We start from the raw sequence: 13260 nt of genomic DNA, 5'->3' as shown, positions 1-13260 counted from the left end.
TCCTCGGAAGCATCCAGTGCTAGCTACAGTCAGGGAGTGGACTGTACGACCTCTGGTCTGATCTAGACTGAGAGGTTTTTTTTATTATCCTCCCAGCGCCAGCCCACATACCTGTTTTCCCATGATGCTAATGGCCGCTGAAACCTCCTCCTCTTTTACTTGGGCTATCGAGCAGCTCAGTTTGGGAGCCTAGTTTGGGACCTGGGAGGATCTGAATCTGTCTAAGTGGTGTCGGGGGGCAAGGCCGAAGAGGAAGGACAGGCCTCCATGACTGTGTCCTTGGCCCGCCTTGGATTGTAATCCTCATGCTATTTCTATTTCCCCTATAGACTCCTCACTTCCCACCAGACTCTGACCTGCTTCTGAAGGCCATTAGCACCTACCACACCTTCCTTACCTGGCCTATGCCCTACTGCAACATCTACCGGGAGCTACTGACCTTCATCAGCGATGAACTCAAGGCCCCAGGTAGGAATCCAAACGGTCCATCGTTTTACAGATCCCTCTGACCCGTAGTTTTTGTGGTGTTGGGTGCAGCTAACTTAGCCTCAGAGGGTCTGAGTGAAAGTGACTGTTGTTCTTGCCAGAAACACTCACCACAGTGGCCAGGTATGCACAATGTTCTCTCTGAAATTCTCCCAGTGTTGCTCTCATACACACACGCTGCGTTTAAATAAGTCATGCAAAGCTCAGGACCAGCAGCCATGCAGCAAACTGTGGGTCCATTTGCTACCATCTGCTCTGTGTTTTCCAATACAATTGTAAATGGGCTTTTGTCATCTGGGAGGAGCGGGCTGAGACCGCTGAACTCATTTCACTGGTGCCCTAACACAGATTGGAAGCCAACTCTCCTCCAGAGGTGAAAAGCTGAATTGACACAGTTATGTTTCCAGGGGCATGTGTTTAGCATTAATGCTGTCATGTAGAGGAACCGTATTGCATGGCACCGGACATGTCTCCATGAATGTTAAATTCAGACAGACATGCTGATCTCGGTGGATTAACTAAGCGGATGAGCATTTCCACTGCAGCCTCTTTGTTCTGGGGGTATCTTTTGCATGGCAAACCAGCTCTGGTTGCTCCGTGCTGCTATTCCAGCTAGCCCTGAACTTTGCTTTGAGAAGGAAAGTGACTCAGCGGCACAATTTGGTTATAACAGTGAATCCATTCATTCCCATCAAGGTGGCGTTAGTCTTTGAGTGTGCTGCTTTGTAAAAAATTTTCATACAGTTCCCTGGAACTCGCAGCCACTGCTTTGTGGCTGAGGTGCCATCTCTGTGTAATTGGACTTTGGGCTCAGCTGTAGCCGAGACCTGCAGCATGTAATCGTATCTGTCTTTATGCAGTAGAATCATCTTAATTAGACTATGCTGGTGGATGGCCTATTGAGTCCAATTAAGCAGCTATTCCAATTAAAAGAAGAGGTCATTTAAAAAGAGTCTTACGCATTAGGATGGGACACAGAGAATCATTTTTCTTCAGTACTGTATTAGAACAGATTGTAGAATTTCACACCCATTTAACATCTGGTTAATCGCCACGTTACCCCTTGGCACCGTTTGATTGCTGATGCAGGATTAAGTGAGCTCCAAGCAGGGTTAGGGGACATGCTGTTGAAAACCTGTGTTGGCAACGCTCAGGCCTTGTCTACACTAGAGACCTTACAGTGGCACAGCTGTCCCGATGCAGCTGCGCCGCTGTAAGATTTCCCGTGTAGCCAGTCTATGCCGACGGGAGAGAGCTCTTCCGTCGACATAAGTAAACCACCCCCAACGAGCGGTGGTAGCGATGTCAGCAGGAGAAGCTCTCCCACTGACATAGTTCTGTGCACACTACCACTTAGGTCGCTCAGGGAGGTGTTTTTTTCCCTGAGCGACATAAATTTTGCCCACATAAGTGGTAGTGTGGACACGGCCTTAGTCTGCACAGCAAAGTTTTACTGGCATAGCTATGAATAAATCACACCCAGCGTAGCTATGCTGGCAAAACCCCCAGTATAGAGAAGACAGATGAGTGCATCTGTCGGTTTAGCTAATGTTGTTTGGGGAAGCGGTGTAGCTATTGTCGGCAGAAGAACTCCTTCTGTTTGCCTCTGCTGCGTCTCCACTTGGTGTCTCTGCCATCCTAGGTGTACTGGCAAAGGTTCTGTAGTGTAGACGAGCCCTGAGGCACCCATCATTGCTAATTACTAGCGCAGACAGGGTCAAGAGGAGGCCCCATACACCAGAGCTGAAGCTCTCTGGGAGGGCAGTGGGGGAATACACTGTGTGCTTCTTAACTGTGACGTTACCCAGGGATCCAATTTCTGCTGGTGATAGTGACTGGCAACAACTGCAGGCTAATTATCAGCAAATTATCAGTATCAGCAAAGATTCTTCAGCCAGTGCCAAGGGGTTAAGTAGAGATTAACCAGGTGTTAAGTGGGGGTGAAATTTGAGGTACCAGAAATGAGGGTGGAGAGAAGATGCTTTCGAGGGAAGCAAAAGGATAAAAAAAATCTTTGTAACTGCCATCTAAACCACATCCCAGCTCAGAGCTGCCCTGGGGCCCTATGATGTTAAGAATAGTGCACTGATTGTATTAAGTGAGGTGGCAAATGAGGCCCAGCCAGCAAGCGGGTCTGGATACGTTTCACCGGTTGGAGCTCTCAGGCCCTCCCAAACAGGGTTCCCAGTGAAGCAGCCCAGTGGCTGGGGTTGGCCCTGGTCTACACTACAGAGTCAGGTCGATGCAAAACAGCTTATGTCCGTTTACCTTAAATGGGCAACCAGCTCCAGTAGGTTCAGCCCCTCCTGGGTACCGCTGCGATGGTAAACCTGGCCAAGCATCCCCCACCTTTCCAAGGGGTCTCCGGCCCTTCCCTCTCATCTGGCTGGGCCTGGTCTCTGGAACGGCAAAGCCACACAGAGCTGGGCTGCAATTCTGCAATGTCAGAACCAGGGATGATTCAGAACTGGGTCCCATTTTATCCAGACCCCTAAAGTGAGGGCGAGCAGGTGGGAAATTGCTCTGGATTTGGCCAGAGAGAGACTGTGAAGGTCCCCAAAGAAAGCTGCCTGGCTCCGGCGTTCTCATCTTGATCAATCCGCCTAGGCCCCCTCTGCTGTGCACATCTCTGTGGCCATGGTGTTTCCCACACTGCCTGTAATGAGAACCAAACCCAACAGAGCAGGCTGCACTGGCCAGGAGACCTGCTGGTCCCCATAATGGGCACTGCTCCCATGAAAGCAAGTGATTGAGGACTCCGGAGGGATAAAAGGAAAAAGCATGAGGCCAGACAGTGACAGCTGGGGAATGGCACCAGCAAAACAGGGAAGTCTTCTGTAACTCAGTGCAGGCTGTTGGCCAGTTCCTGTTTGCTGCGGTGTGACGCTCGGTTGCATGGGAGCAGTGATGGGATGCATTGCTCAATGCTAAATTTCTGGCAAGGTAGGAAACTGCAGTATTCTCCAGGGGGCAGTGTGCTTTGGGAATGCCTTTTTCTGATTGACAGCCGGGCTGGGCTACATGCTCCTGTCCGGAGATGGTGTATTCTGACCCCGTTTAACGGCAGCACAAGTTCCAGTATCCTGTCGCGAAAGCTGTGGTGTTGGGATGGAGATTATGCTGATTTCACAGGGCTGTCTTTGCGGGGGAGTGTGTAGGGGAACAAAGACGTGCAGGAAGGCAGGGCTTAGTGATAACCTCCTCCTCGAAATGACAAGTCTGTTTTAAAATGTCAGTTTGACGTGCCCTCCCCCACCAATCGCTTCCTTCATCTTCTGGGCTCTGGAGTTAACCCTTCAAAGCCTGCCTCTTCCACGCCGCCAGACTGATGAAAGCTGCCGAGTGGTGTGTGCAGTATCCAGAGGGTTAATGTTTCCCCCTCTGAACTGTGCGGTGCCCACCGGGAAACTGGGTTTGCTGTGATGACAAATCTAGTTTCTTTCATTCACGGGGGTCTCTCCTGCACCCTGGACCGGCAGGCGCGGGGGACATGGTGCCAGTGAGAGGCAGACTGCAGAGTGAGGTTCAGACTGGGACGTTTGTCCTGCAGACCTGACCCCCAGGCTGGGGGAGGAGATGTTGGGGTGGCTTATGTTCCTACTGCTATGGCAGCTCCATGCACTCATGCAGCCGCAGGATCACAGGGGAATGTGGCAGTGCAATATGGAATAGGAGAAGGTGGTTGGAAGTTAGTCCCAGTCCTGATAAAGTCTCCCATCTGAACCAGGTTTGGGTGCACTTTGTCCTCTGGACAATTTTGTGCTGAAACCAGGAAAGGAATTATGTCTACACAACAGTTGGGAACCGTCCAGTATCTGTAGTGTGGATGGGCTCTAGAAGTACCGTGTGGCTGGTCTGGTGATGCCATTGATGATGCTGTCCCTGAACTTCTGTGGAATCTCCCAGCCTCATCTCTGTGGTCCGTTATCGCTGTGACACCAGTTCAGGAAGCCTGTTTTAAACACAACTGCAACCCCCTGGGAGATCCCCAGGAGCCTTCAGTGCATCCTGCTCTCATCATTACACCACTGATGCCCAAGAATAACTTGGCTGGGGGCTTGGAGCCAAATTGCTCTTTACACCCTACAAGAAGGCAGATGGTTCGACAGCCATGGAAACAGATAAAGCACAGGGCAGTGCCGATGTGCCCCGATCGTGAGCTGGAAGGACCGCCTTCAGGGACCAGAGCCTCGTTCTCTCTCCATGGCACATCCGATCCATGGCCTTTCCACTTCCAGTTCGCACCAGTAACAGTGATGGCTTTGTGGAGATGACACTTGTCCATTGGAAATCCAGTCAAGACCTTATAGGCTCATTCTGTTTGCCAGGCACTTCCGGAGCTGTTTGTGGTACAGTATCACCAGATACTGTCCAAATGCTTCAGTTTTCCTGGGAATCTTATGAGGTCAAAGCCAAGAGGTAAAGATTAACCAAGACAAAGGCGCTGTCGATATTTGCCAAGAGTTCAATAAACTTTGGTATTGTCTGAGAGCCTGGGTCGGTGTGGATTGTTCTGCAAAGCACGATCATTGAATGAATCGATGAACAAAACATCAGCTTGGATCGCACAGGCCGCCCCAGGAAATTGCATGGGAAGGCACCACTCAATCAGGGGACGCTGCTGCAGGGGCTTTATGAGGCCCATGTCTGGTAGCTGCTTGGTGTCCTGGCTGAAATGGATTTGGTAGGTCTCAGCCCACTTCCCAGGAGCCACAAATCCAGATCGACAAAGCTGTCGGCACACTTGAGACTCATTGAGGGTGGCCGGGCATGCCACATGGACTGAGTGCCCGTCTGGTGCTCCTGGTTCAGGGGGGAAGCTGTGTGGGGGAGGGGAAGCTTGCACGACTGCTGCCTGCATGGCAACTTGTTCTATGGACAAATAAAAAGCCTATGCCCAGGGCTGAGAACGCAGGCGGGTAGGTGCTGAATTTGCACATACAACCTGAGAAGATTTTAGAAGTCATGTTGGGGAAGGGGGGAATGGGATGCAGGTAAGAGAGAGAATTTTGTCCCCTCTCCTCCCCCCCAGCACCTGGGACCCCTAGTTCCTAAAGCACGTTACAGACGCTGAATGAAATAAATGAGAGAAAATCATTGCAAAGTCTTCTCCGTCTAGTGAGGCCTCGTGGATGTCCTGGGGAAGCGAGTGGAAGCTGCGAGTGGTTGCTGGTTGCAGTTCAATAGTGCGAATCTTAGTGGCGTAGGAAAACTTTCCCTGCTTATTTTCCCCCATGACTGGTCCTATTAAACCAATGGGATTGCCTCACTGGAATGGACAACGTCCTGCCCGCAGCAGTGACCCATGTCAGAGGCGTCAGAGACAGAACTGTACCCTGGTGTAAAGCCCCTTATTTTATCCTGGTTCCCTGCTGCTGATCAGCTGGTGTCCTGAAGATCAAGAGCTCGTCTCCTTTAATTCTCCCTCGCCTGACTGTGGAGGTTGCTTTTGGGAGTCATGTGGCCAAGTCCCTCCATGGCACTTCAGAGAACAGTGATTCCCACTGACCTTGGTACCTGACTGTTCTCCACCAGCCTAGAGACTGTTCTTGACACTGATATGCGGAGCTGCTCAGCACTGCTGGGCCGAACGTGGCTTCTCGTGGACTGGTGCAGGCTAGAGCATAGACCGTGCAATGGGGTGAGATTGGTCAACTGCATGGTCATGTGATCCTGATGGCCTCGGCAGCCACCCGGCTGAGGCCACACATCTTACGCCTTAGCAGTGACTCACCTTCCTGGTCCCCGTCTGCTCAGTTGAAGGGGATCCTGGGGCACTGTAAATGAAGATTGGACAGAACAGTAGAAAACGTAGCGCAGGGCATGGTCTGGCACTGGCAGAGGGATGCGACCTACTGGGTTTTCTCTGTTGTGTGCCCCAGCTCTCCATCGCATTACCTTGCTTTCTCTCGTTAGCTGAACGTAGTTTAGACTTGCCTTCAAATCTCCCTGGAGTTGCTCCAGCTTCATAGCTATCTGCTCCCGGCTCTTCTGCTTGCCAACCTGCCTTTCAGATTTTTTGTCCTCATCTTTTACCAACACGCCCTTGCACTCTGCTCCTGTGATTTCTCCCTCAGCCTCCTGCTTGCCACCTCCGTCTCTCCTGTCTCATACTCACCTCACACCCAGCCCACTGCTCTGACTGCCATACGCCTCACACTTCTCCTCCTTGCTCTGTGTGAGCTCCCCAACCTGCTCCATGCTTACGGTTGACGTTGTCTCCATCTCCTTTGGTTTCTATCCCATCACTCCAGCCTCTTGCCCATATTCATCCTTGTCTGGTCCTGACCACCCCTCCATTCCCTCTCCATAGCTCTCGCACAGTTGAAGTAGGGCCGGTAACTCACCGCCAGCATGACATCTCCTATCACTTCGCCATAGGCTTTGTTCCCACCCCACCCCACACCTACCCAGGTACGATCGGTTCCACCTGGAGAGTTGGGTGAGCCTCTGAATGCAAGTTACCTCTCAGGCCTTGTCTAGATGAGGACTGAAGATGTGAAGTTAGCGTATGATAGCTAATGCGTTTTAAAAGATCAGGCGCCCTCCTGGTCTTTACCTCGGCCAGTTCAGCAAATGTTAAAAAGACACGCTTGATGCCAGCAGTTTACTGGCTTCTCTTGCTCCCGTGTGATCCAAGTTGCTGCCATCAGTGAATTGCTTTTCTCTTTCCCCACAGGGATTTCGTACCAAAGGCTGGTGAGGGCGGAGCAGGGACTGTCCATGAAGAGCTGCCAGAGCTCCACCATGTGAGTGCTGCTGTGGGGAGATGGAGGGGATCGATGGGGGTGGCTCAATGTGGTCTAGTAGCAGGTCTCCCTGGAACCACCACTGCTCTTTCCCATGTGCTCATAATCAAGGGGCAGATGCCGAGCTAGGGCAAGTGGCCCCTAGAACGTCACCCTAGATGCAACTGCGGCTGGGTAGGGTTCAGGGGGAGAAGGGGCAGTGGAGAACAACGCCGAACTAATGGTCAAGGCATTTGGATAAAGTGGAAATCACAGCATTCCCGTAGCGGCCGTCCTGGGCCCTCTCCAAGTCCGGTGTGTGTGTATGTGTTTGCTGACGCCCCATGGTGGGAAGTGCGTGGTCTTGACGAGAACAGGATGGGGAAAAGAAGGGGCTGATCCGTGCCTCTCGCCCAGAGAATGCTTGGTCTGATTTCCATGCGTTGGAGAGCAGAGAAGATCCAAGGTGACGTGCATTAGCCCGAAGGGATGTGGGGCAAAGGTCAGAGGGAGGGGAACAGCTTCGCCCCATCCCGGGCAGGAAGTTTGACAGGGTTCATGCTTGATCAATAAAAGCGCCGTCTCTTGACAAATAAACAAGCCAGCACATAGCCAGAAGTATGTGACTGTGACAGACAGGGAAGGAAGGGGGGGGGCTTATCTGGGCCTTCGATCCCTTCCTCCCCGCGCTATCACCCTCATCTGTAAATATGAAAGTGTGAACACAGAGCTGATCTCTCCCTAGCTTGCTATTAGCAACAGCCGCTGGCTCATGTGCCCTTACTGTGCGCATTTTTTATTACGGGCTTGTCGGCATGCAAGTTGTACTGCTTTAAATATACCCGTGTGGTTAAAATGGTACAGCAGCATGCCTCCCAGTAAGGATGCAGTGATAAAAGCATAAAGGTGCTTTCTACCAGGCTAGCTATCCCTGTATGGGAAAGGGACTAAGTTATACTGGTATTTGGTGTGTTAATACCAGTGTAACCACATTCACACTAGCAGTTATACCAGTATAACTGTGTAGGTAAAAAAAAAAAAAAATCATACCCCCTAACCCACATATTTCTACCAGTACAAAATCTGTGTATAGACCAGGCCTGGGCGTTATACAAAACCTGTGCCCATTGCCTGAGGCTGTGGGCCTGTTGAGGCCCCGATCCTGCAAACCCTGCAGCATGTGCTCAGCTTTAAGCAAGTCCTGTTGAGTACATCGGGACTGCCCACCTGCTTAAAGTTAATCACCTGCTTAAGCACTTTGCTGGACCAGGGCCTTAGCAATTAACATGCAATTAGAGGCTGCTGTTAGTATGGAGAAGAAACTCCATTGCCGTGCTTAAGGAGTGCCTCTGTTCCCCACCGCTGTGTCCTGAAGGTTAACGACCTCTGCCTCTGATGTAATAGCTGGGAGCCCAGGGGCCTTCCTCTGAGACCATCCACCCCAGGTGTTTAAATCTAGGGACTCTTAGTTTGAGCACCTTGGTCAATCTCTGCAGCAGCAACTGCACATTAGGAGAAAGACGGGTCTTGTATGGTCTATACCCTCTCATGCCATGGATACGTTCAATCACACCTGGAAGCTACCAAGGATCTGGTGCATCTGTCAAGATCTCATGTGGGCCCGGTAGCCAACCCCATTAACCAAGATGCTCTCCCAAGGGCAAGTTTTGTTTTCCTTCTCTTACTCCATTGCCCTTTCTGTCCTTCCCCAATCGTGTGTGATCTGTCTCATTCAGACTGCAGGCTGTTTGGGGGAGGGACCTGGTGTCTGTCTGATGAAAGGGCCGTAGCGCTGTGTGCAATCACAACGGTCTAGATTTGGGCCACTGTCAACATACACTTCCTGCTCTGTGCCCAGCCTGTGCTTTGGTAAAACAGCCTGTGGCCTGGCACAGTTGGCAGCTTGTGCTGATGGGAAGCCCAGGAACCAGAGTGCTGGGGCCCATCTGCCAAGCACTGACAGGGCAAAGCTGGTCTGTAGATGCCATTGCTGACAGTGCATAAGGGTGCAGAGAGGGAGAGCTTGGCAGTGCTGTGTGTGTACAGTAAACTGGGATAATGAGGTGAAGGGCTTCTCTCAGGCTCCATGTTCTTGTAATGTGGAAGGATTTCACCATCTGGTGAGTGGAATAGTTTGGAATTGATCAAATCCAACACAAAGCTCCCAAGTTCCTCTTGCTAACAGTGCAACTATTATTTATTACATCTATTCCCATGTCAGGGTCCAGTTTGCAAGGGGCTGTTTAATTAACCCTGGAGCTGCAGTGAGTTGATTTTATCTTATGCTCACTAACCACCATCCCATGTTGCCCTTAGCACGGTTCTGCTACTCAACCCCTCTGAGGTTCAGAGCGAATACCTGTCTGTCGCCAAGAAGATGAGCACCACGGAGCACACCCAGCACAGCACCTTCGTCATGCTAATTGGACATATCTACCAGGCCACTTTTGGGACCAAGTGCGATATGGGCAGCTTACAGAACATCCTGAAGGTAGAGTGAGTCCTGCGTTCTGCATGGAGGCCTTTAAACAAGAGCAATTCTATCCCCGGCACACAGGGTGATTTTTCTGTGTGCTTTTAAGCAGTGGTCTCCATCCCAGAGATAGCTGCATTTCCATGCTGACCCTTGTGCAATTCACGGATCAGTTTGGTTGCACAGTGCTTCTGGGGATGCTGCATGAATGTAAATTGTCTCGTGAGTTGCAAGGGGGAGGTGAGATCTCGCAGCAGTTCAATTCAGAAGGTAGAAACAACTATTCATTCCCATTATTTTACAATGAAACAATGGGAAACAGTGATGAATAGAGCTGGTTGAGTTGTCAATCAAAATTTAAAACAAAACAAAACGTGGTTTCAACGACGATTTCTCAAGGAAAAAAATGTGTTGTCATACTTTCTTTTGTTTAATTAAATTTAGAATGAAACTTTTAAAAGTACTTTTTGAAACTTTTTTGTGGTGCGGGGTGGGGGAGTCCCACTTTTTTCTCACTACTTTACTACTTTGCCCTGCCCTGCCCTGCCTTTTCATTTTTTTAACCCACTGGAAAAAAAAAAAAAGGGGGCAGAAGGCAAAGAAGGAGGGAGGGAAGAGAAGAGACCTAAAATTCAAAGTGAACAAAAATTCCCATTTTATTTTTTTAAAATAGTTCAAATTTCCCCCCCAAACAAAAAAAAAAGGATTTATTTGAATGAAATTAAAACATTTCCCCCCCAAAATGTTCATGGGGGTTGGGGGGAGAAGGGGGATTCACTTAGCTCTGGCCAGGAGTCTTTCTAGAAGAAGTGGGTTATGCTTCATGGAGAGAGATCCATATGTTGACAAGCTGTCTCTGAATCTCTATGCTCTCTTTAGTCCAAGACCTTAGAGGAGCTCTCAGAGATCCATTCTCACACCACAGAAGCTCAGGAGCTGGCAGCTGTTACCAGCGACCCTGCCGCAGCCAGGGAACAGCTGCAGTCCATGCTGCAGGACATTGGGGCTGAAGCAGGCTTTCCTAAGACCACAGGTATGAGAGTGAGTGGGGTTGTTCTAATTTATACAATGTTCTACTTTTCTTTCTCTAGCCTGGTCTGTCATGTACGTTAGCTGCTCTATTTTGAGAGATAAGGAGTGAATGCTATGAAGCATGAAATCCTTGATTGGACTACGTTTCAAAAGTAGAACAAAAAATCTGCTCTGGCTCACTCCCTCATGATGAGCTGGTCTTTGGGGGTTTTTTCTTGCTTGTTTCTTTTTCTGCACCAGAATCTCAGCTTTTATTTAAAAAAAAAAAAAAAAAAGTCTCTAACCCTTATGGTTAGGAAGAAAACTTTCAAAACACAAACCGATTGTAACAATGACCACTGCCTGGGTCTGCAGACAGCCTGAAATTATAGCTCTGAGAGCTCTGAACTGCCCCATTCATCTCAGAGTATCAACACTCATGCCTAGCAAGGATTGCTTTAAACGTCGATGTTGTGAACTTTTTCACTGCTGCTGAAAGCACTCTCACAAGGAGAATGCCTGGCTGTATGGTGAAGGTCTGCGTGATCGGCTGTGAGCGATGGCTCATTGTGGTGTCATGATGGAGTGTGGCATGGGTTGTGGGCGGAATTTGAGAGTACCATTCCAACCTGATCTCTGGTCCCAGCAAGGCAGAGGGGTGGAATGGAGCACAAAGCGGCATCTTAGCCCCATTGAGGGCGGACAGAGTCCAAGGAGCCCTCCAGCTGAGCTTGGCAGAGGCTGTTTTGTTTAACACTTGCACTGTCTGTGGTGAGAAGCTTCTCACGTTGCTGTCCTACATGGGTGGAGCTCACTTTGTGGGAGGAGCTAGTGAGAATTCACTACTTTCTTTCCTCCACACATTCATCCCTGGCTGTTAGGATGAATGGCTGGTGGCATCACTTGCTGGAGGGGGGGGGGGGGGTCACAAGTGGAAGAGGGGCCTTGATGTTGGGACTTTTCACTTTAGTTGACACTTGCTTGTGCTGACTTAAACTGGCCCTGAATAAATTTAGGCTGGACATGAAAGACGGTTTCTAACCATCAGAGGAGAGAGGTTCTGTAATGGCCCTTCCAATAGGAGGGGAGGCGAACAATCTAAATGGTTTTGAGATGGAGCTAGATAAATGTATGAATGGGATTATGAGATGGAGGGGCCTGCAATAGCAGGGGACTGGACTCAGTCACGCAGGAGGTGCCTTCTCACTCTATGTTCCTAACTTGCCACTTGCTCTTCTCTCTTCTCAGGGGTGGCCCAGTCGTGTAAACTCCACACTGTCCCCATCCCCGTTGCTCGATGCTACACTTACAGCTGGGACAAGGATAATTTCGGTAAGGCTAAAACTCACCCACAGCGGATTGCCAGCTTGGCTGAGGAAGAACTCCCCTGGCCCCCATGGCACAGGCGTGCAAAGAGAGCTGTATTGTGGGGAGTTTGACCTCCTCAGAAGCACGGGGCCAGTGGCGGAGGCAGGATCCTAGACCAGAGAGGCTCTCGAGGCCCAATCTTGCAAACACACACGTGCTTAATTTGAAATGTGTTGAAGTCATTGGTGCTCCTCTCAGGATTAAAGTTAAGCATGTATGTGGGTGTTTGCAGGACTGAGGCCTGGCTCTGTGCTGATCTGGTACCTTCCTGTGTTCCTAGAATGTAGATAATGTCATGAGAAATAATGGCCCTTGATACTGAAAATGTACGTTACTGGAACCTACCCAGTACTTCGATGGGACGTTCTCTGGGGCAGGGGCTGCCTTTCGGTTCTGTCTCTGTACAGTGCCCAGTACAATGGGGACCTGGTCCTAGGTACTACCACTATACAGACAATTAATAATAATGCAACTGTAATAGGGTGGTGTGCCCCTTTAAGGGTCAGGGAGCCTGTGGCCAGCCAGCCCTGGCTCCTTATCAGACACAGCTGGGGAGAGGTCAGTGATTGCCATAAAGGGCTGAAAGGGCTCAGTTGAGGAGGGGGGCTGCAGGAAGAAAGTTGGCTCCTAGCAGGTCCTGGAGCAGTGGGGAGAGACACAAGGGGAAAGGCCCCTGGGTCCCTGCCGCCTGCTTGGGTCTGGGAAATAACTCTGTGTTACTTGGCGAGTTTTGTGTTCAAATGAATAAACCACACCACAAAGCACGGGTCTGAAAGAGACTTGGGGCGCTGCCTCGGCCCTTCCAGGGCTGGGCAGACAGGCCAGCTGCCCTACAGCAACTTTGCCAAATTGTAGTGGCCCGCTTGGGGGCAAGTTTAGCTCCCTTGGCGGAAGGCCACACCGGAGCTGGAGGTGTGAGTCCCAGTTTGAGGACTGTGCTAAAAATAGACGTTCAGCCGCCACAGCAGGAGGGCTAGCCCCGCTGAGTCGGTGCCTATGGTCTAGGATGGTGTGACGGTGCGGGACTCACCGCTGCGCCGCCTCCTGCTGGTGGTCTCAGGGAATTAGCTCTCCAGCCCTCGGAGCGCCCTCTGCAGGCCAGTGTCCCGCTGCCGCTGGCCCCCGTGTCCCTCCTGGACCTGGTCGAGGGCTGCCCCCTGGCAATACCCCCACCAGTCTCTGTGGGTCTCCCCT

The 13260-nt window shown here is 50.7% G+C and overlaps 1 protein-coding gene across 1 annotated transcript in view; it reads left to right on the top strand.

The window, feature by feature from the left end:
• PIK3R5 (phosphoinositide-3-kinase regulatory subunit 5) overlaps positions 1 to 13260 on the top strand; it is a 54222-nt gene that overhangs the window by 23552 nt on the left and 17410 nt on the right. The window contains exons 4-8 of the mRNA XM_065415950.1: positions 330 to 468; positions 7166 to 7235; positions 9531 to 9705; positions 10567 to 10720; positions 11947 to 12030. Coding sequence (XP_065272022.1) covers positions 330 to 468; positions 7166 to 7235; positions 9531 to 9705; positions 10567 to 10720; positions 11947 to 12030 — 622 coding nt within the window. The remainder of the gene's footprint in view (positions 1 to 329; positions 469 to 7165; positions 7236 to 9530; positions 9706 to 10566; positions 10721 to 11946; positions 12031 to 13260) is intronic.

This window comes from Emys orbicularis, chromosome 13 (genome assembly GCF_028017835.1).
Source record: "Emys orbicularis isolate rEmyOrb1 chromosome 13, rEmyOrb1.hap1, whole genome shotgun sequence".
In the NCBI taxonomy this organism is placed as follows: Eukaryota; Metazoa; Chordata; order Testudines; family Emydidae; genus Emys; species Emys orbicularis.
This window is presented reverse-complemented; position numbering and strand designations above follow the sequence as displayed.